General features: G+C 40.5%; 4 protein-coding genes across 4 annotated transcripts; 1 reads left to right on the top strand and 3 right to left on the bottom strand.

Annotated features, from left to right (window-relative positions):
• Positions 1–25: 25 nt before the first annotated feature.
• LOC141838224 (DEAD-box ATP-dependent RNA helicase 15-like) lies at positions 26–5,966 on the bottom strand. Its single transcript, XM_074725633.1, has 12 exons — positions 5,836–5,966; positions 5,613–5,729; positions 4,819–4,919; positions 4,104–4,276; positions 3,793–4,024; positions 3,541–3,659; positions 2,954–3,010; positions 2,704–2,888; positions 1,894–2,038; positions 1,717–1,800; positions 1,579–1,642; positions 26–276 (listed from the first exon to the last, which is right to left on the bottom strand). Exons 2-12 carry the CDS (start codon positions 5,726–5,728, stop codon positions 266–268), a joined length of 1,287 nt encoding a protein of 428 aa, XP_074581734.1. The 5' UTR covers position 5,729; positions 5,836–5,966; the 3' UTR covers positions 26–265.
• A 1,247-nt stretch (positions 5,967–7,213) lies between these two features.
• LOC141839186 (mitochondrial carrier protein CoAc1) lies at positions 7,214–12,180 on the top strand. Its single transcript, XM_074726878.1, has 7 exons — positions 7,214–7,824; positions 8,407–8,492; positions 8,579–8,786; positions 9,196–9,322; positions 9,608–9,792; positions 9,934–10,065; positions 11,951–12,180. Exons 1-7 carry the CDS (start codon positions 7,657–7,659, stop codon positions 12,050–12,052), a joined length of 1,008 nt encoding a protein of 335 aa, XP_074582979.1. The 5' UTR covers positions 7,214–7,656; the 3' UTR covers positions 12,053–12,180.
• A 7,498-nt stretch (positions 12,181–19,678) lies between these two features.
• Positions 19,679–20,545, bottom strand: LOC141837423 (uncharacterized). Its single transcript, XM_074724829.1, has 2 exons — positions 19,904–20,545; positions 19,679–19,765 (listed from the first exon to the last, which is right to left on the bottom strand). The coding sequence occupies exons 1-2, from the start codon at positions 20,543–20,545 to the stop codon at positions 19,679–19,681; spliced, it is 729 nt and encodes a 242-aa protein (XP_074580930.1).
• Positions 20,546–20,923: 378 nt separating this feature from the next.
• LOC141841746 (uncharacterized) lies at positions 20,924–21,979 on the bottom strand. The gene has a single exon (XM_074729946.1). The coding sequence runs from the start codon at positions 21,940–21,942 to the stop codon at positions 21,025–21,027; it is 918 nt and encodes a 305-aa protein (XP_074586047.1). The 5' UTR covers positions 21,943–21,979; the 3' UTR covers positions 20,924–21,024.
• Between the last annotated feature and the right edge of the window lie 863 nt (positions 21,980–22,842).

Here is a 22,842-nt window from a genome sequence, read left to right as displayed (position 1 = left end):
TCAAAATTAGAACACTCAGAATGAATTGACATGCTAAAGTAAATAATTAAGCATTAGGCAAGAGAATTATGAACTCTAGAACATCAACCACACTGGTCCAACATAAGGGTGTGAGTAGCTAAAATATGGTATAATCTTTAACAGTACAAGTTCTACATCTCTCTACCAAACATGAGTAGAATCTAACACAGCAAACTTGTACGACGTCGGCTCGCCCATGGAACCTTCCTACAAATCGATGGAGAGCCTTTCCTGCGAGAACTTATCACGAAGGCACTGCAAAAACACACAAGAAATTGTTCACAGGAAAAATTTTAAATTCCATGTGGCACTTGTCCATCTAACAAAAAATAAATAAATCTTAATCAGGTAGACATTTCCTCCTTTCTCCAATATATTATTTCTAAAACTTTTATTGAAAAACATAGATTGTTTACAAGGTTTTCCTATTTTGCCTCAACTTTAGCTTCATTCTTCACAAAACTGCAATTTCCCCATTTTCTCAAACCCCCAGAACTGCTTATATGTTCCTGGTCAAATGTAATACTATGCCCAAATAACAAGACTAGATATTATTCTCACGTCAAGTGACTTAAGTCCACCACACCACTATATAAACTAGATAGTCTAGTAGGCCTAACCAATTGTGATTGTGTACATAGCTGAAAAGATAAGTTGTGCTGGCAATAACTTTATGAATGATCTGGTGGCTCATCAAATTATAATTACTATATTCATCCAGAATGATGACCTATTGCTGCTAAAAGTTTACTGTGTAATTATGTAGCTTGATGAACTTAACAACACATTACTACTTTATAAAAAAAGTGCACCTTCATTCCAAATCTGTCTTAATTATCGTGAAGAACAATTACAAATACAATATCAAGGGCTACCAACTATTGTATTCAATGAATTGTTGTCATTTGATTCTAGTAAGTACAAGGCCTGGAGGACTAGCCTTAGTTATCTTAGCACAAACAATCAACTCATACCCTTGTGATACATCAACCAAAAAATTGTTTTGGATGAACGAATAAATTCAACCCAGTAGTATTACAATTCTTTGCACAAATTACAAATTATTACCTTCTGCAATGCCCTCAAATAATGAGCTATTATCTTTATTTAGAGTATGTTCTATAATTGCTAAATTTAGTGGCATGGCGAACACATTCCTTTAGCAATACTAAGCCTAAAGTAAACAATTAACCATTATCTTGACTCAAACTTAACCACATGAACGGCTTGATGAGCTAATGGTTGAAATTAAATTCTAATAGATATCAACAGTGACTTCTAATGAGCTTTCTTTTGAATGATCTTCATCAATCCATTAGTAATATTGTACTATGATCAGACAATGAAGTATATCCATTTTGACCACTTATTCCATATCATATTAATTATATTATAGAATTTGATCTTTATTTAATGGTTGAAATTAAGATATCAACAGTGACTTCTAAAGAGCTTTCTTTCCCTTTCCAGAATTGTATAAAATGTTATTCATAAGTTCATTGTTTGATCAAGGAACTGACACATCAGAAATTTATTATTATAGAAGGTATAACTTACTGTATGTTGAAGTGTCTATCTGCTCAGGCAGCTCTTTTATGTCTACTTCAAACCTCTCTTGCACCTTCAAGTGACAGAAATAAATTGACTGATTAATCAAATCACAGGAGACTTTCAATGAACTAGCAGCAAACTAACCTGATTAAGGACATCAGAATCAGCTGCTGATGAAACAAATGTAATAGCAAGTCCTTTAGTTCCAAATCGACCAGCCCTTCCAACCTGAAGAGGAACATTTCTAAATCAGATAAGAGACTAGCAAACTGACAAAAATTCACTTCCCTTTAATTAAGGGCTAAATCTAAGGAATATTACCCTGTGCAAGTATGTGTCAGCAGAATCTGGCATATCATAATTAATCACGATGTTAACCCGCTCAATATCAATTCCTCTCCCAACCAGATCTGTAGCAACTAGAATTCTTTTGAGCCCTTCCTTAAAGTTCTTATACTTTGTCAACCTGCAAGAAAGAAATTTCTCTCATTTTTACTTATTGACATCTGATACACTGTATAAATCAATACACAAGGAAATAAACTTGAACGTTTATAGCTTTATAGACTAACAGAGGACTCAGAATGTTATTGAAGAGAAGTTATGGTACAGTAAGACTTCTATTCAAAATCCCAGTGTCATTACAGTATAGAAAGGCATGGATGATCTTGATGGACTGATATGTCAGTGTAGTTGGAAGTTAGGAAGAAGGCATTTAAAAGTTTGGCGGAGAGATGGTTGAGATACTGATAGGTTGTAAACAGCGATTGTGCAAAAGTTATTTATTTCAATTTAGTCAAATGAAAACAGGAGGTACTCAAATATATATAGATAGTGTCTTAGGAAAAGAATTTTATGAAAACAGATGGACAGTAGGTTTGAGGGGAGGGGATGTAGAAAAACCACATTTAAAACCAATCTATTGTGAAGCAAAACAGACATGCTGGTGTTAATCATGGCATGTTTCAGTGCAAAAATATTCAAGGATAGTATCCAATATAAAATTTTCAATGAATTTTTTTTACTTGTGATAATAGAATTCATCAAGCATTGTTATGAACATGTAACTGAAAAAAAAAAAGTAAAATGAGTACTCCAGAAAGTGTAACAAGCAATCTCACAAACACATACCTTTCTTCCTGTGACATGCCAGAGTGTATACAGATGGATGGAAAATTGCATTCTACAAGTAACTTGTTCAGCTCAGCTGCACGGCTTACACTTTTCACAAAAATCACAACTTGATTGAAGTCCAGTGCATCCAAAAGATCATTCAGCTTCCGATTCTTTTCCAACTCAGTCAATTTGATGTAATGCTGAAACAATCACCAACATTTAGTGAACAAATGAACAGCAGAATAATCAGAGAAAGTTGGTATACCTGTACTAGACCATGAAGTGTTAGCTTGGCCTCATCATCAACATATATTTCCATAGGCTGAAATGCAAGAAACGTCAGATGAAAGAGGATTAGGGTCTTCTCTTCGGGCTAACTGAATCCAGTAGCATTTGAATGATACTGACAGCGCTGTAGCTTTGTGCTAAATAGTTAGCCATACCAATGGAATTGTCAATCCACACAGATTGACCTTCCTAACCTGCCCCAAATACATAAAAAAAGCCCAACGAGCATCCTCTACTATACATACCCCACCATTCAGTAGAATGAAAATGTACCAAGGAACCCAAACAAGTATCCACTCACAAGGGGCATAAAATCCCTAATCCCCAAGAGTTGGATGAAGGATGATACTCAAGAAAGTGCTTGTTATAGTTTTGAAGGAGGATTGACTGCTACAAGACCTGGACCTCATCCTAAAAACATACTTTCCAATCTGCATCTAACTATACGATTAGTCATATTTAAGTAGCTCGGTTGCCTGCTGACCAGGAGCAAACTAAATGTGATTCAAAGGTAGAAGCCAGAAATAAATCAGAAGAAAGAACTCAAAACTTCTATGACATTACATCTTGCATGAATTTCTTGCAGACTGGGCGTATCTCCTTGCTGAGAGTAGCTGAAAACATCATGACTTGTTTGTCGTGTGGTGTCAGTTTGAAAATTTCCTGTACATCTCTCCGCATGTCTACAAAAAAGGGTAAAATAGTGTAAAGAAATACCATAATCTAGGTGAACATAAGAGAAAAAAAATGTAAATAGAAATAAGTCAGATTACAACAGAATAATTGTTAGAGAAAGTTGAATGTCATCATTCATACCAAGTGACTCCAGCATCTTATCACATTCATCAAGAATAAAATGCCTCACATTCTTCAAATTGAGATCTTTATCTCTTGCCAACGCTAACACTCTTCCTGGTGTGCCAACTACTATATGTGGGCAATCATTCTTTAAAATGTCCTTGTGCTTCATGATGTGAACTCCCCCATAGAATACAGCAATCTTGATGTCTGGTAAGTACGTGCTGAATCGCTCAAACTCATGGCAAATCTGCACAAAAATAAATATGAATCAAAATTCTAGAACCACAAAAATCAACAGAAATCGTTCCTTAAAAATAAAGTCAAACCTGGAAGGCCAATTCTCTTGTATGACACATCACAAGTGCAGCAACTTGGCCTGCAACAGGCTCAATTTGCTGAAGAGTAGAAAGTACAAAAACTGCCGTTTTACCCATTCCAGACTTTGCTTGACAAATAACATCCATTCCCAGAATAGCTTGCGGAATACATTCATGTTGTACTGATGAAAATTGAGGGGGTACCCCAGTAAGTAAAAAATAATCTTCTGGATCCTTTAATGGAAAGGTTTACCCTATTCTCCACCAAACTGAGAAACATGCAAGCGATCTTTACCTGCAAAATACCATAAAGATTTATGCATCTATCCACTCGATGATGAAACAAGATATTTATTTAAATTTAAATAGTATGATAGGTTCTCCTGATTTGCTGTTGAATTAAGAAAATAAAATGAGCAGAGTACAAGTCTACAACTCTACTTCAATTTAATCTATCCATTTCCAAATAAAATTTCAATGATTACACAATGCTCTCTTTTGTACCAGAAGATATTTTATTATGAATAAGCCTTATAGCCCAAAATTGATTTTAAAAAATTAGATACAACTACTAAGTGAATTGGAGTGTAGGAACATCTGACAGAAAACTAAATCTAAAATGCTGAGTTATTCAACAGTGGTTCTGGAACCAATCAAAATTTTCCATATCAACATCTCTCTAAAATTAAAAATATGTACAATGAAAAATGATACTATATCTTGCCTTCGGAAGGATGCTCAAAACCACAATCGACGATAGCACGAAGGAGTTCTGGCTTCAACAGAAAGTCTCTGAATCCAGAACTGTGAATCCCAACGTAGCCCCTGTATGTTTTATCAGTCAGCAAACAGTATTCACTTTTTGTATAAATTTTGTGGAAATACACCAAGACTAAAAAATAACTGAAAACAAAATTATGCAACAGTAACTAAAATAGCAGCTACAGACTGATATAAGGAAGAAAAAACACGAAGATAAATCTAATGGAACTTCAGTCAAGAGACAAGCACAAAAGAACCAAAAACATTTATCTCATCCATTAATGTACAGTGAAGATAAAAAAATAAAGTTCATCTGCTCCAGCTTCAGAGGAAGTATGTACATATCATAGCGGCAACACAGGGATAGTAACACCTCTAAGCTGTTAGATTCATGAGCATATCCGTCCTAATAAACTTGTTAAATATTTCAATTTGATAAAAAAAAAATCTAGCTTTGCATGAAAATATGTAAAGGATAACGTGAAAATGGCAAGCAAAGAACACCAGCGCCAGATCTAGAATAAAACGAAGTTTCTAACCAGAGAAAATCCTTGGAAGAAGGAATGTTTAAGCAGGCCATGACTATAGACATGAAATAAATAAACAACAAAAAAGCACCTAATAGATTGGAATCGTAACGACGAAAAAAACCTACAACAAGAAAACACCTTTATGCAGTATGAGCCACGCCATGAATGGGAACTGAAAAAAAAAGACAAAAAAGATAGCGGAAGACTGGTAAAAATCCATTCTTACTTCTTCACTGCTTCGCCAGAAACCTTAGCAGCGACCGAATCGGGAGCTTTCTCTTCCTCTTCTTCGTAGTCCAGGAGCTCCTCCTCGTAAACATCGTTATCCTTGGCTTCTCCCATACTATATCCAATCAAGAGAACAAAGATCAGGACAATATAATATCAAAATCTACAACGAAAACGCATTAGTCGCACCCCAAAACTACAAAGAAAACGAAAAGAATCACCTTGGTAGACGAAAACTGGAAAGTGGAGCTAGATAGAGTCTGCAAGAGAAACAAATCAAGAGAAAAATAGAAAGCAGGACGACGAGGGTTTTGAGAAAAATCCTAAATGGGAGAGATCCGAGGAGGCTAGGGTTTGGAGGATGAATGGGAGGAGAGGGGAAGGTTGGATAATAAAGGGTTGACGAAGCCGATCCAATGGCGGACTGGATGAGTGGCGAACGAGAGCGGCGTGATCTCAGCATCCCACCGTCGATTAAGAAACTGGAGTAGTGTGCGAGATTTTAACGGTTGAGATTGTTTCGATGCTGCAGAATCATTGCGTACCGCCCTCCACTTAAATCACGTGCATCCAACGTGTTTTTTTTTTAATGACCCATAAAAATGGGCCGAGGCGACGAAGGCTCAAACATACATTACTTACTGTATTAATACCTACAACATGGGTTCCATTAACATAATTATCACTCACTTATTTAGACTACACCTAACAGTGCAGAAGCTGCTGTAAAAACAAAAAACAAAAATGTCGGTGAACAAAAACAAATCTCAAATGGCCTAGGTATGTTAGAAATATGTTTTATTTTTTATTAATGACCCATGTGAGAAATAATTTTTTTTATTAAATGATCTTTATTATTTTATCAAATGACTTATATTATTATGATTTATTTTATTATTAAATTGCTGGCATCTTTTGATGATTAAACAATCAGACTAATTACTTCATTTAAATTGATCAATGGAGATAATTCTGATTGAAAAATGACATAAAAATATAGTTTTCATGTTCATGAACGAATTGAATTAAGAAATAAATATATATTGATAGAATATGTAAATAAAATATTATAACATGATCTTTCATTTCCATTAAATAATTTTTTTCTATCAAAAAGGCTAAGTAAAAACAGAGAAGAGCTGCGACTATTTGACTAAACGGCTGACTGCAACCATCCGATCTAGATCTCACATTCCACTGTCAGAGAAATTCAAGAAATGAGTAGGCCCACAGTTCAACGGCCCAGCACATCAAATTGTCGAACATTACAAGATAAATGTGCTGTTGGAGAATCGAACCCTGTACGCCAGAATTCAACCGTCGTGCCATGGGCATTCGCGACATTAGCCCACTAATATTTACTGTAGGGATGAAACGGCATGCGATTCATTACGCCGTTAAGGATGAACTGTAGGGATGAAAGGATAATAAATTAAAATATCTGATGGTATTTTGGTTATTCAAAAATATCGAAGGGCATTTTAAATAGTGTTTAACTTTTATTAGGCATAATGTTTTATTTTCCCCTTAAATTTCGCAAAAATAAATTAAACATATAATTAGCGTGGATAGAGAGAGATATAAAGGCGATTGCGGACGCGTTCAAAGTTAAATTTGCGTTGGCGAGCAATAAGCAGGAGGGAGGCGACGCGAGACGAGGAGGCGAGGAATTCCGGGGAATAATCTTAATTTTTCCTCGAGTTCTTCTCCGATCCTTCTTCGTCATACGGGAGCCTTTCAGATTGTTCTCGATCCGTGGAATTGATCAATTTGTTTCTAGGGTTCCCCAATCTACTCGCTGCCAGATCGTTCTTTTTCTGAATACAACGATCTCCTTCCCTGTGGATGTATCTTCTCTTCTCCGAGGTCGATTCGGGTGCGAAGGAGCGTTTCCAGTTTCCTGACATCCGATCCCCGTACTCGCTCCTTTCCCTGGGGAAAGACCTCTTCTTTTGCCTCCATAAAGATCGATGGGATAAGGAGTTCGCTAAATTGCAGGCGGGGTAACTGAACATTGCTTTGCTCCGCTTCTAACTGCAGTGATGGATTCTTCCCCAAAGTCGACGATGACCTCTGCAGCAGCAGAAGTAGATGTCTGCACGCTGGATTGGATGCCTGTATATGTGAAGGAATTGATTGCCGGAGGTGCTGCTGGAGCTTTTTCGAAGACGGCTGTGGCACCACTAGAGCGGGTCAAGATTCTAATGCAGGTTTGCAGAACAAGCCCTTTGTCATTGCTATCTTTTGTTGACAGCATCGACTGGTATATGTGAAGGAATGACTTGATTTATTTTTCACCAAACCATTGATTTCAATCTGATACTTACGCTTGGGCGATGTAAGGGGTGGGCCCGTGGTTGGTTATGTACTTTCCTTTTCAAATTTCATAGAAATGAGAATAATTTTGTATTATATTTTTTTACCATGAAAACTTGTTGCTTGTTTATCTAGTTATTATTTCCCCCCGTTTTTTACTGAAGCAGGCGCAAGTTAAATAACATAGAAATGTATTGGTCCCGAAATAGCCATTTAATCAACCAATGATTGCATTGAATTGTATTGGTACCGAAATAGACATTCACTCAATCAATTATTTGGTGATGGTTGATTAGCACTTTGTGGTGGAATATTTATTACTATTGCTTGAGTTTACTGTTTACTGTTAACCGTCTTGCTGCTTGGTTATAAGAAGCTTTCCTCTAAAATGGACTCATTTATTGTTATATTGCCACTTGTTCTATAAGCTTTTTAATTCATGATTTAAAGAAAATTTGATTACTTTACTCTTGAAGACAAGAACTGAAGGATTTAAAACTCTTGGAATTTTACAATCTTTGAGGAGGTTGAAGCAGCAAGAAGGAGTTTTAGGGCTCTATAAGTAAGTTGAAATGGTGAAATATTAGGATTCTACAAGTAGCTAACTTTTTTTTTTTTTTAATGATTGTGATTTTTGTTTCTTTTTAGAGGAAATGGTGCAAGTGTGCTGCGAATAGTCCCTTATGCTGCACTTCATTTCATGGCATATGAACAGTATCGTTGTTGGATATTGAATAATCATTCTTCAGTAGTTTCGGGACCATTCGTAGATCTTTTGGCTGGTTCAGCTGCTGGTGGTACTGCTGTTTTGTGTACCTATCCTTTAGATTTAGCTCGGACAAAGCTAGCTTATCAGGTATGTACACAATGGACTGCCTTGCTCTTTATGCTTTTACTTCTCTCTTCTTTCTATTTGATAATGCTTCCCATCATTTTTTTGAAAAAAAAAATTTCGTGTGCATTTTATACAATTAACCATTTTACTTAACAGTACATAGCAAGGCAACCATTTTACCTAACAGTATATAATAAGGCAAATGATAAATTCAACTTCATCGACAAGATAGGGTTGTGATTGAACAAGTATTTTCAGGATAATTAGCTTTATTATTCATTCAGTAAATGGTAAGTTTTAAATTGGCTCAGTTTGCTGATTACAGGCATGAGTTTATGTTGGGACTCATTGTCAATTTTCTTTTTTAGTTGTCTTATATAAAGCAAACATTTAGCTTTGCTATTGATCCCCCTTTCAAAAAAATTTTCAGGTAAATAACCCAGGGAGATTTGGCAATGCTTCAATGCTAGGCACCCAGCCTACCTATAGTGGTATAAAAGATGTCTTTAGGAAGGTTTATCTGGAAGGTGGTATCAGAGCGCTTTATCGAGGAGGAGGTATGTAAAGTATTTGAAGGACATCCCTGTTTATCTTGTTTGCAGATTGTGTTTTTTCCCCCCATTTTATAGGCACTTGTTTAATATTTTGTATAATTTCGCTTTTATTTGCCTTTGAGTATTTGCTTATTTTTGGGCACTTGGTTCTATACTGCCTGTTTTTGTTTTTGTGATTCTGCACTTGAATGGATTAAAATTATCTCTGTTTGGCAAACTGTAGCATGAGCAATCTCTAGTAATGAAGCAGGTGTATGATCACCTAATTTTCACGTGTTATTGATGCAGCTCCCACACTTATTGGCATCCTTCCCTATGCTGGTCTGAAATTTTACATTTACGAAGATCTTAAGGCTCGGGTACCTGAAGAATACAGAAACTCTGTAGTTCTGCGTCTCTCCTGTGGTGCTTTAGCTGGTTTATTTGGACAAACTCTCACGTATCCGCTAGATGTTGTCAGGAGGCAGATGCAGGTATTAGTTACTGGTTTTGTTGTGTGCTTCCTTTGGATATCTACAGTCTATTTGGTAGCATGCATCTGATAATAGAATGGCCATTTCATTAAGACCTGTCCCAGTTCATAGAGTTTGTAAATGTTTAGTTTATGTTTTTAGGTACAAAATCAACAATTGCTTAATCACTTAGATGCCCCACCGATCAGAGGAACGATGCAAGGGCTTTCATTCATTGTGCAGAACCAGGGGTGGAGGCAGTTGTTTGCTGGTCTGAGCCTCAACTATGTTAAGGTATGGTTGTGTGCCTGCACTTGACACAGTAGTAAACAAGCAACCCAAAAAAAAAAGTTTGTTTTATGTTTGAACAACTTGTAGTAGTCCTATAAAAAAACTAGACGTGAATGAGTCCTAGTACAGTTGGAATATTCATGGTGCATTTGCTGTGATCATTACTGAGAAGAAATTTAAATGTTGCTTTTCATACTAATCCATTCTTTCCGTAAAAATATTACTTCCAGTATGATGGTATACCACAAGTATTTCATAAGCATATATGCACAACATCAGGTATCTTGGAAGTCATAATTAAAGAACCTATATAGTATATCCATTGCCGCCCAAAACAAGTAGTTTTATACAGGTAAGAAGTTCATCTTTACATATTGAATACCAGTTTGCCGTTGTCATAAATCCTACTGGTGTTAATATTTTGTTATAACTGTGACAAAGTAAATATGTTTGACTTGTCATCCAAAAATTCTACACCTTAGTTATTCCATGAATCAAAGAAGCAACAATTATGATGGCCCTTAGTTTATACAGGTAAGAAGTTCATCTTTACATATTGAATACCAGTTTGCCGTTGCCATAAATCCTACTGGTGTTAATATTTTGTTATAACTGTGAAAAAGTAAATATGTTTGACTTGTCATCCAAAAATTCTACACCTTAGTTATTCCATGAATCAAAGAAGCAACAATTATGATGGCCCTTCCTAATACATTTTGAGTTTCTTTTATTGGGGGTAATGAAAGCACATGGCCAAATCATAAACCTATTGAAGATAAGGAAAAGTTGAACAATGTTAGATATGTTACAGTTAAAAATAACTAGAAACTGACAAATTTACAACTAAATACTTCTCTGTAGGGCTTTGGGGAGGGCATATCTCAGGTGATTACTTTTATGATTGATATGCTGAGGTTGTCTATTGCCAAGTCATCTTTTTGTGCATTCTCTGGTCATATAGCAGATCTGTAAGATATCGCATGGGAAAATACCATTCAACTTTAGTAAAGAGACATTTATCTATTGATAGGTTTCGATTGCATACCAGACTTCAAGGGTCCAGGATGTTCAAGTCAATTTTCCACAGGAACAATTTAGTATGGTAACAGCTTTGAAGAAGACTCGTTCTTGGTGTAGTGAGGGCAGTCTAGAGTAGGGAATTCCACGCACACAATCTTTACAAGGAATTGCAACTATGTAGGGTTTCCTCTGGATTTAATTTTCAAAGATGGCATCTCTCTTGGTTGGCATTTGGTCTGAGCTTTGCAAGACATGAAACCAAGAGCTATGATCGAAACTCATCTATGTTCATATCAACAGGAATCCACCTTTGGTAGCTTGAAGTAGCAGATTTGATAAATGCAACAAATAGATGCCTAGTGTGTGATCTATTGAATGGCATATAACTATAAGAAGTTGCAAACCACCTAAAGGTATTCTTTCTACGGTAGTTCCATGAACGGAATATCACATGAAGAACAAGACTTTTATTATGCTACTTCAGGTTCAAACTGAGGGACAGTAATTGTTTTGTTTTGTTTGTTTGTTTGTTTTTTTAAATGATTTTTGGAAACAATAGCTAACATGAATTCTTTGAAGGAACTGAACTAAGCAGCATCCTAGGCGGAATTGTTTCAATATTTCATTTTCTTCTGAACAATTTATTGTTATATACTTTCAAAATTCATGTCTCCATGGCAGCATCATTTACAAACACTGCACATAAAAAAATCATAAATCAGTTTCACCCAACTGATATATCATGCGGCTTATAAGGTCAAAGGCTAAAAATGACAGTCTTTTCCTTTTTCTCTATAAACAATAATTTATGTAACGACATATGTGATTGACGATAACTTCATATTTGATTCTTTTTTTCTTCTCACAGGTTGTTCCTTCGGTCGCCATTGGTTTCACGGCATACGACATCATGAAGAGTTTTCTAAGAGTTCCTCCTCGTGAAAAATCTTCGTCGCCTCCTAATGCCTGAAGTAATTCAATTAATGATAGTATTATGACTGTTTAAGAATGGAAGAATAACACTTTCACCTCCTCGTATTCAATATTGTTTTGACAATATGTATGACTCATAAAAAGTTTGCTTTGTTTTTTCTTTAATTCCCTTCTGCTTTAATGGCTAACAAAGTTTTTTTAAAAAAATGAGTATACCAGCAGTTATTTAATTGATGCTAAAAACAAAGTTTGTTTGGTCCCTTTGTTCATTTTCCATATCAGTAATTTTAGTTCAATGTAATTATTGATGGGGACTGATTAGCAAAATAGGCCGCATCTTTGATAAACAGAAGTCAATTTTCCAATTTGATTTAAATAAAATAAAATTTTTTATTTAAATGATAAAGAATTGCCTGGTCTTTAATATTTTTACTTTTTACGTACCGTACTAATTATTGCAACATTTACATAGGGACAAAATTAAGCTACATTATTAATAGTGGACAAGATTTCATGGTTTGTAAGCCTAGTTTTGTGAATTGTGGGCTAATTTCACTATTAATAGAAAGTGCCAATGCTTATTCGAGGAATTTGAATATTTTGTCCAAACTTCATTCGAAAGTGCCAATGCTTATTTTAATATTGAAAATAATACGACATACAACTGTTTCTTTGTCACAATTAATTCTCTATATATTGATGCCAAAAATATTTTAAAAGTTTAATTACATGTTAGAATTTGAATATATTAGTCATAGAGCATGCTACTTTTGCATATGTAGATGTTGAAAAAGCTTGTAGGTGTTTTTTTAAATATAAACAAATTATGATCATTAACAGGTGCCGCATAACTAAGTAATAAAATCAATTTATCACGGTACATCATGAAAGTCACATGTGGGACAGATTTGGACGACGCGACAAAACTATAATTTATCTTAAATATGGTGAGATATTTAGGTGGAATTGGCAAAAACAAAACAAAAAATGAGACACTTGTTAGCGTTCAGTTTTGATCACTTTATTTCAAATTAGCAAGGGCTAATTAGAAGATATAAGAGAACAGTTAAATCAAGAAAAAAAATATCATAATGCGTCCATTCAAATTACCAACTATCTATTCATGATAATCTCTTAAAGTAGTCCCCGGGACAATGGTGCAACAGTAGAATATTCGGGTTGCGATCCAGGGATCCGCGGTTCAATTCTCAGTTACAACGTATTTGTAGGAATTTTTTTTCCAAATGGGGAACGCAATCAAAGGATGCTGGACATCTGGATTGATCATCGTATGCGCTTCCCGATTTACCCTGATGGTCGATGGAAAACTTCCGTAAAGCCACCCCCAGAAATTGAGTCTATGAGACTGACTAGGATTTATCTTTTTTTCATGATAATCTCTTAAAGTAAGAGAACCAACTGATAAGGCAATATATGATAATTTGCAATGACATGAAGTAAAACAGTTACACAACAACTAAAAAACCATAAAAGGAAAGAAAATAAGTTGAATTAATTCTTTCCTTCAAAGAAAAATTAGAGATTGAGGAGAAAAAAAGAGACGTACATCTTAGATTTTTTTTCAAACAAAAAGTCCGTGGGAGCGAATGGAGCTAGTGTATGGAAAAGCAAAAGAAATTGTGCTTAATCTTCCGATAAAGGGGAGGTAATGGAGCCACTAGGAGCTCTCGACGTTGATGATAGTGATAGCACTGCCGCAGAAAACGCAATCCCCCCGCGCCTTCTTTGTCTCTAGCACCAACTCTAGATCTTAACCACCAGAAGCACAATTGCACAACCTTATCATCTTCATTCTTCGACCTTAGTAGGAACCCTACCTTTAGTAATCATCTGAGCTTTTTGCACTCAGTAGGGTTTGTGAAACTATTAGGAATTTAAGGTTAGTAAAAAGATTAAATCATATTATAAAATATATGTTGATGCAGGGAGCACTAGATGATCGAATTTTAATTTTGATAATGGTAAAAAAATCAAGTTAAGTATGTGATGATTATTAACAAGCTGATCTAAGTGTGCAGGGAGCACAGGAAAGTCCTAGTTGAGACTAGGCACAGGTAAGTCCTAGTGGAAACTAGGCAATGGAAGTCTTGGCTGGAGGGTAGGTAGTGGAAGTCCTGGACTGGAGGACTGGGTAGAAGTCTTGGCGAATCAAGTGCAATATGTGAAAGTTTATATAGGTCAGGTGGACCAGATGGCTGACAATGGAAGTCCAGGTAGATCAGGTGGAACAGATGTCTGGCGGTAGAAGTCTAGGTAGGTTAGACGGACCAAATGTCTAGTAGAAAATCTTGAGGGTCAAGGATCAAGGCTAAGCAAAAAATCCAATAAGTTTGGAGGACTTGGTTGACAAACATTTAAATTCTCCCGAGTGGAGTGGGTAAGGGCGCATTCCTACTGTGGGAAGAGTAGGCGTCAGTCTAACCCAGGATTTCACTGAAAATATGAAGTTAAGACCAAAAGCAGTTGCAAACATGTTTATTCTTTCTTGTTACCTTTTGGTTTGTACTAACTTGTAATGCAAGAAATGAGGGGTGGAAACTTTGGTTCTGGGCGTCCTTATCTGGATCCAAGCGATCGGAGTCTAGGCGTCCTGATTGGTTCCAGGCGACCGGATGTTAGCGGAACGAAGCCAACTAAGCAGTGAGGTGGCAGAGTCTCAATGGTCGGGACACCTCAGCTTCCAGGCGCCCAGATCGGTTCCAGGTGTTCGGGATCTAGATAGGCATTGCGGAAGTCAAAATTCATCCAGAACCTCCACGTTAGTATACATGCGCCCAAAAAGGGATACAAGCGCCTGAAAGTGTCGAGTCAGCAATGCCGATGGTGGATCAGCGGACAACGTAGAGGCACCTGGAAAGGTTTAGAGGCACCCGGATAGCCCAATAAAAGAGCATCGAGGGAGACCCCGTAGAGCATCAATTCAGAAACAACCGACGACCATTTGCATGCGAAGCAACACCCCGGAACGTCATCGTAACACCGAAGTTCTACACGAGAATACTGCATCTACTTCATTTCGATAAACTTTAACGATTTGTACTTAATTTCTAAGGACGGTAACGTTATTACCGCTCTTATATTTGTGTAATCGTTAACTCTCTTTCGTAAGAGGAGATTATTTAGTTGATTGCCCAACGTAAATGATCAAACTAATCGTAAGTCTTGGAGTAGCAGCTTGTGGTTGTAAACGAAATAAAACACCCATATTTTTGTGTTGTGTGTTTACTTTCCATTGCATTTACAACTTTGATCGTACGAATTCACGAGCAAATTTATGAATTTTGAAAATGCTACCGATAGCGCTATTCACCCCCTTTAGCGCTGTTCCGGCTTCTCGCCGACGATAGCCATAACACCAGGTAAGAGGAAGCCGCGTCAACTTGTACTGCCACGTCGAGGGAGGGATCCTGAGGAGACAACAACTGAACGCACGGGTCAGCGGGGCGCCGGGGGATCCCGGCGTGGCCACTCCGACGCTCAAGTCAGGCAACGAGTAAAGAAGTGTGTCTTCAGAAAGAATTCAGAGAGTTCATTATCATACCTGTGTAGCTTATATAGAGTCGGGAGGGGCGATATTCCCGGATCTAAGTGCCGGTGATTGGCTATCAATCTCCTATTGACATGGTAAGGATTATATTCGAGGGTTTTTGGTTATCTGATGGCTTGGCTTTGCAGATCTCTATCCGACGGTTATGCCTGCCTGAGGTATCTTCTCTGGATGATAGAGTCTAGACTGGGTCAAGTGGGGGACTTGTTCTAGGTGCTCATTCTTGTAGATGAGCCGGCGAGCCTTGTGGGAAGGCTGGTGTGGTGCTGCGCTAACACATCTGCTGCAGACGGAGGTCGGGAGTGGCCGATTTGGGGAGGCGCGCTTGCGTGCGGGCGGCCTTGTTTTAGTGGGGGATCTCTTTGGAGCGATCCAGATATCTTTGCTGGGACCCTGGTCCGAAGGTAGGCGTGCGGTGCCGGTTCCTTGTCCGGAGGTAGGCGTGCGATGCCGATACCTTATCCGGAGGTAGGCATGCGATGTCGGTACCTGGTCTGGAGGTAGACATGCGATGCCGATACCTTGTTTGGAGGGAGACATGCGATGCCGATACCTTATCCGGAGGTAGGCATGCGATGCCGATACCTTGTCTGGAGGCAGGTATGCGGTGCTAGTGCCTTGTCTGGAGGGAGGCATGCGATGCCGATACCTTATCCGGAGGTAGGCATGCGATGTCGATACCTTGTCTGGAGGCAGGTATGCGGTGCTGGTGCCTTGTCTGAAGGGAGGCATGCGATGCCGATACCTTATCCGGAGGTAGGCATGCGATGCCGATACCTTGTCTGGAGGCAGGTATGCGGTGCTGGTGCCTTGTCTGGAGGGAGGCATGCGATGCCGATACCTTATCCGGAGGTAGGCATGTGATGCCGATACCTTATCCGGAGGTAGGCATGCGATGCCGATACCTTGTCTGGAGGCAGGTATGCGGTGCTGGTGCCTTGTCTGGAGGGAGGCATGCGATGCCGATACCTTATCCGGAGGTAGGCATGCGATGCCGATACCTTGTCTGGAGGCAGGTATGCGGTGCTGGTGCCTTATCTGGAGGGAGACATGCGATGTCGATACCTTATCCGGAGGTAGGCATGCGATGCCGATACCTTATCCGGAGGTAGGCGTGCGATGTCGGTACTTTGTCCGGAGGTAGGTATGCGATTATGAGGTTGGGCGTGAGGTGGTGTATCATCATTAAGGACTGACTCTCGATATGGCGGGGAGTCCAACTGGTGTGTCCTTGTATATGTTACCCCTTGTTGAGGTTTACCCTCTGCTCAATTATCCTTTGGTTAGAGGATGACTTCCCGTGCCGATGAGAAGAGGAGTCCAGGTCTCTCACGTGAGGTCTGTGTCTTTTGCGTTAAGGAAGATCGATCTTCCCTACCCTTCCCTAAGTCTTCAGGAAATACCCTTCCGGGCTTCTACCCCTTCTCTGTCCGTATCCCTCCCTTGGTGATGGATATTCGTCCCGGATCAAGCGCTCTCAACGATCCTACAATATAATCTATTATCCGTTAACTCAGTAAATCTATTAACCCATTAAGCGTTATTGAGTTAATGGATTCAAAGTTCAAATTCATTAAAATATATTGACTGAATAACATAATAGAAAATAATAAATATATAATAAAATTAAATAAAAACTCGTGAATAGTCAAACACGAATCGAATATTATTCGAATCAGTTCGAAAAGCTCATGAGCCTGCTTAATTCATTTTCACCCCTAGTTCTCACCCTTCGCATCTAACAGGGTTTGGGGTTTGAAGTTTGAGATTTTCGGGTTTTGAGTTTCGAGTTTTAGGGGTTTTGGGTTTCGAGTTTTGAATTTTGAGTTTTAGGGGTTTTGGATTTCGAGTTTTGAGTTTCGGGGTTAGGGGTTTCGGGTTTTAAGGTTTAGGGTTTTGAGTTTCGGGTTCAGGTTTCGAGTTTCAAGTTTTGGGTTTGAGTTTCAGGTTTTGGAGTTCGGATTTAGAGTTTAAGATTTAGGATTTAAGGTTTAAGATTTTAAAAATTTTTTTATATGCATTTCACAAGATGAGATAGTGGAGATTCCACTAACAAAACTTGAGTGGAAAGCTTGTTTCCCATCATCATGGGATTAACTATAGTCTTAATTAGTTGCCATGTCTTTAATTGATATCAAAGGAAAGGAGGGGCATGAAGTATGAGTAGTGGGATGTTGCTTCTTTGCAACGGAAGGAGGGCATTTACAATACACTGATCAAATATTTAAAATAAGATATATTTCGAATTTATCTGACCTGTTATAAAATAAAAACAAAAATAAAAATAAAAGGATGGCATTTATGTTTTATTAGTAATTAATGCCTTAATCCGCTTCTTAAACACTTGTTATTTTGGAGGAATCTGATTTGAAATTTAAATTTTTTTAAATAATTGGTTTAGAACTGGGAGGTGACCGCAGGGGGCGGTGTACTGATTCACTTGTCAGACTTCTACGCTGCAGCATTTACAGTATAAATCGAGTGAGATCTAGTACGATTTTAATAAATTTGAGTATTGTTGAGATGACACCCCCACCATAATGACCATGAGGCAACCTCACATGTACATAGTTTGGTAACCATGTAGAAAAATATATCAAGAGTGAAAATGAATGTCAAGAGCAAGTGCAATTTGAGTACAAAATAAGAAAATTTCAGTACTTATTGTGGAAATTACAGTATCAATCGAGTGAGATCCAGTATGATTTTAGAAGATTTGAGTATAGTGTTCAGATGAGATCTTCACCATGATGACCATGAGGTAACCTCATATACATATGGTTTGGGACCAAAATGAAATGAAATTTCCCTAATAAGTTCGAGATGAGGGTCGATTAACATTTTTAATAAGTTCGTGGACCAAAATGAAATTTCCCTAATTGCATGTTGATGCTGCCACTTAAGAGTGCACTTCGTCTTCTTCCTTCGCTCTGCTCACTCTGCTCTCTTCGCCGCTTTCTCCATCCCTAATCCTTGCAATCTGAGGAAGAAATAAAACTACATTGGTGGTGAGTCCTCCTCATTCTTCGAATCTGCTATTTTTTCTTCCTTTCTTTGGATTATTCATCTCATCTCATGCTCTGTTTCAGGTCATGGAGCTTCTTCCATTTTGTTCCATCTTGTTGTTCTCCTTCCTCGCCTCCTCTGTTTCGGATACGGCAAGAAAAATCATCTTTTCTGAGCTCGAAATTAGTTTTCTTTCGTTCAATGGCGGTTTATTTGGTTGTAGAAGCTGGAATTTTTTTTTCGTCGGTGTCAACTATGGCAGGGTGACCAACAACCTGCCTCCGGCGACCAAAGTGGTGGAGTTGCTGAAATCCAACGACATTGGCCACGTCAAGCTATACGACGCTGACCCATCCGTCCTACGCGCCCTCGCCGGCTCCGACATCAAGGTGGTGGTCACTGTGCCCAACGAGCTCCTCGCCTCCGTCGTCGCCCATCCGGGCTTCGCTCTGCAATGGGTGCAGCGCAACGTCGCCACCTACTACCCCTCCACCCAGATCCACTCCATCGCCGTCGGGAACGAGGTTTTCGTCTTCCCCCGCAACATCACCAACTTCCTCGTCCCGACGATGCAGAACGTCCACACCGCGCACGCCCGCCTGCATCTCTACGCCGACGTCAAGATCTCGTCCCCCATCGCCCTCACGACGCTCCCAAACTCCTACCCCTCCTCCGCCGGCAGCTTCCGGCCGGAGCTAGTGGAGATGGTGATCCGGCCGATGCTAGAGTTTCTGCGAGAAACCGGCTCGTATCTCATGATCAAATGCCTACCCAGCATTGGATGCGAACCTTTACACTTCCAAGGAAAGGAAGAAGACGAAGAGGAGATGGAGACGAGAGCAACAGGAGGCGACAGGGAGAGTGAAGGGGAAAAGACAGCTGAAGAAAATATTTTCAAGAAAAGCATAACGGAGAGAACGACAATGGTGAACGCAGAAGAGAGCAGTTCTTCCGATGTATCAGATATGCTTCTACCCTATCCTAAGCTCAAAGACCAAAATGACAAGATCAAAGAGAAAGCATAACGGAGAGAACGACAATGGTGAACGTGCGGAGAGCTTCCGCCTTCATTTTTATCTTTGAAAGTGCTCAGAAATTTAATCCGTCGACTCCGCACTGTTTGTAAGTGAGCGATTGTTTCCTCGGGCTGATCACGATTGCGCAGTCCACGGACGCCTGTTTGATTGAACGCAAAAGAACAATTTACTCAGATAAAAATGCAGACTTTTGCAATCGTTGCGAATTTTTGCAACTTAAAGCAGAAGGATAGAGATGAGGCAGCAATTCGGTAGCGGAGGGGCACTCCGGACTCACCCGAACCCTAGGGGAGGAGATGCCGAGGACCAGGATCCTGGCGGCGACGTCGCCGGTGAGGCGGAGGTCGACGCGGTCGTTGAGGGAGGCGTCGCGGACGAGATCGAGGGCGTTGCCATGGAGCACGTTGAAGTGGTCGACGAAGACGCGGGTCTCCACCAGGCGGCGGCTCTGCGCCGGCTGTTCGAATGCAGGAACCGCCGCCACCCCCAGCGGCACGCCGCGGTACATCACGTCCAGCGCCGTCGCGTCGTACCGGATCCCGACCTTGTTAGGGTTGTTCGCGGTGAAAAGCAGCGTGATGTTGAGAGATAGGTACGCGGCCGTCGGCTGGGCCCCTGCGGCAGCCACCGGCTGGACCCCTCCGGCGCCGTCGGACCCGAAGGTGGAGGTGGCAGCGGAGGGGGAAGAAGGAGCGACGAGGATGTATTGCACGGAGACCTGCTGAAGGTCGAACTGGGGCTTCTTGGGCTTGAGGACGAGGACGACGACGAGTGCGACGGCGACGGCGAGAAGGAAAAGACAGCAGGAGGTGGGGAGGTGGGGAGGTGGAGAGGTGGAGGGTAAGTTTGTAAAATTATGTAGTGGGGAGTTGAAACTAAAGATTGGGGAAGATTGGGGAGTGCATGCAAATAAATTCATGGATAGGGACTGATCACAAAGACAAGTTTTCCATTGGGGATTTTTAAACAAGTCTCCCTATAAATTACTTGACTTTCTTTAAAAAAAATGCAGAAAGTGATTTTTTTGGCAAAACGTTTATGATATCATTTATGCAAATGCAATTTAATAGTCAATAGTTTTTTATATATAAAATCTCTAAAAATTATATAAATTGTTACATTTAAAATAAAATTGAATGTCAAGTTAGTTCCAAGATTTGAAATCTGGTTACAAATCTCTCATAAATGACATAGCAATCTTTTTTATAAATTTAAACTCCTTTCAATTTTTTTATCGAGTTGTAAGTATTTAATTTTGTAGACTTCAGTTGTGAGGAACACAAGCAAGCTCACGCGACACCAAAACTTATTCTTGTTGGAGAGGTCCAAAGTCATTCCGCTTCTTATGTACACAAAGATTTACACGCATACCTTTTTTTTAAATTTCCTGCGGACGCGCTACAGGCTGAGACTTAACGCGGCCTTCACGTCGATCCTCCACGCTGTGCCGCCGTCGTCCAGCCTCCACACGTCGCACGGGGCCGCAAGGGACAACACGGCCCGCTCCGCCCTCCCGGGCCGCTTCCTGTAGTGAACCCGCATCCTGCACGTGAACGCCCGATACACCCTCGCCGCCGGCACCGCTGCCTGCACCACCAGACCCACCCGCACCGCCTCCTCCGCTCTGCCTCCGCAGCCGCCGCCGCCATCGCCCGAACCGTCGCCCGCCACCATCCTCCGGTACGCCTCGTTGGTCCACGTGACCCGATCCCATTCGTCGGACACCAACCCGGGGCACTCGTCCGCCGCCAGCTCCGCCCGCACCGCCTCGTCGCTCCTCCAAGCGACCTCCCACTCCCTCCACGTGTCCGTCACGCTCTCCACCGTCACCCACGATCCCACCGCCGTCACCAGCCAAGGCGCCCTCTCCGCCGCCTCGCACCCAATCCATCCCGGCGCAGTAAGCAGACGCTCAGATCCAGAAGACGGGCGCTGGCGCTCCGCCATGTCGCCCCTCCGCTCGTCCGCCTCCGGCATCAGCGGCAGCGTCACGATCCTGGGCGAGCTGGTCGTCGTTGTGGTGTTCGCGAAGGAAGACGACTCCGACGCCTTCTGGCCATCCTTACAATACGGCGATGGCTTGGTCTCCACCTTCCTATTCTTCCTCCCTCTAGAACGAGCGCCAGAACTCTTCCGCCTCATTTTCCTTCCCAGAGGAGACAACTCAGCGACGGCTGAGACGATCTCCGAGGAACCGGCGGCCGGCTTGGGGGCGATCGGGCGGAACCTGAGCATGATCCGACCCATCCTCCACGCCGCCTCGGCGTCTCCACCTCCACCGTACATGGCGATGCAGCAACCGCCTTTCCGCTCCATCTTCCACTTTGATCCCTCCGCTTTAATCTAATTTCATTTATTGGCGCCGCTACTAACACCGTCCAAAGGCGGAGTAGCTTAAATAGCGCGAGGGAAGCCGGCACGTGTCCAGATCAACACGTGTATCGATGCCTTCTCCAGATCTAATTGGCTGAGAGCGACAGGTGGCGGTCGTAGGAGGGTAGGGCAAAGGAATAGACGGTGGGCGTCGTGCGGCACCAAGGAGGTGGCGCAGGAGGCGCGAGGTGACACGCGGAAAGCAGTTTGGCTGGCGACGGGACAGGTGGAGGTAGCACACGGGCGGAGGGGAAGCGAGAGCAAGGCGGGGCCCGGCACGGTGGCCTGGTGGGTGGCGTGAGGAGGGGTCGTCGATCGTCGTAGCTATTATTGGCCGGGAGATAAGCATGGGCCATGGTCGGATTTTCTGGAGAATGCGGAGAAAATTCGCAAACAAGAAAGGAGGAGGCACGTGGCAGCTCCGATGGCGACGTGCAACTTCGAGGAAGTGGATGATGACGTCACCGAGTTCGATTGATGTTCCATGTCTCACCTTTATACGCTTCTTGGTTGGTTTCCGAGACGGCAACGTGGAACGTACCGAAGGCGGGACCACACCTAAGGACTCCGGTCGCTAAGAAAATTATTTTTTTTAGAAAATGTTAAAATAGGTTTTTACTAAAATATAAATTACATAAATATTTTAAAGTCGATAGAAAATATAATAATTTTAATAAAAACAGTTATATAAAATATTTAATAAAAATTAATACACAACTACTTCAAAAGTATTATATGATCTTTTTAAATCATTTGATCAATTTAATAAATATTTTTATTGATATTATATTTATTTTACTATTAAAAGATATCTCCATTTTAAATGATCTAGTGACACAATTT

Source organism: Curcuma longa, chromosome 11 (assembly GCF_044706935.1).
Source record: "Curcuma longa cultivar G26 ecotype Majalengka, Jawa Barat chromosome 11, ITB_CL_G26_1.1, whole genome shotgun sequence".
NCBI classification, from domain to species: domain Eukaryota; kingdom Viridiplantae; phylum Streptophyta; class Magnoliopsida; order Zingiberales; family Zingiberaceae; genus Curcuma; species Curcuma longa.
Note: the sequence above shows the minus strand (reverse complement) of the source record. Positions and strands in the feature narration are given on the sequence as shown.

Bases quoted from the DNA above. Each gene is read 5' to 3' on its own strand.
- LOC141838224 (XM_074725633.1), bottom strand. From the start codon at position 5,728: ATGGGAGAAGCCAAGGATAACGATGTTTACGAGGAGGAGCTCCTGGAC. The intron at 4,920-5,612 runs GTAAGAATGGAT...TAAAACATACAG, and splicing joins TCTGGCGAAGCAGTGAAGAA to GGGCTACGTTGGGATTCACA. The intron at 2,039-2,703 runs GTATGTGTTTGT...TCTTTCTTGCAG, and splicing joins GGCATGTCACAGGAAGAAAG to GTTGACAAAGTATAAGAACT.
- LOC141839186 (XM_074726878.1), top strand. From the start codon at position 7,657: ATGGATTCTTCCCCAAAGTCGACGATGACCTCTGCAGCAGCAGAAGTA. The intron at 9,793-9,933 runs GTATTAGTTACT...TTATGTTTTTAG, and splicing joins TTGTCAGGAGGCAGATGCAG to GTACAAAATCAACAATTGCT. The intron at 10,066-11,950 runs GTATGGTTGTGT...TTCTTCTCACAG, and splicing joins TGAGCCTCAACTATGTTAAG to GTTGTTCCTTCGGTCGCCAT.
- LOC141837423 (XM_074724829.1), bottom strand. From the start codon at position 20,545: ATGAATTTATTTGCATGCACTCCCCAATCTTCCCCAATCTTTAGTTTC. The intron at 19,766-19,903 runs GTGAGTCCGGAG...TCAATCAAACAG, and splicing joins TCTCCTCCCCTAGGGTTCGG to GCGTCCGTGGACTGCGCAAT.
- LOC141841746 (XM_074729946.1), bottom strand. From the start codon at position 21,942: ATGGAGCGGAAAGGCGGTTGCTGCATCGCCATGTACGGTGGAGGTGGA.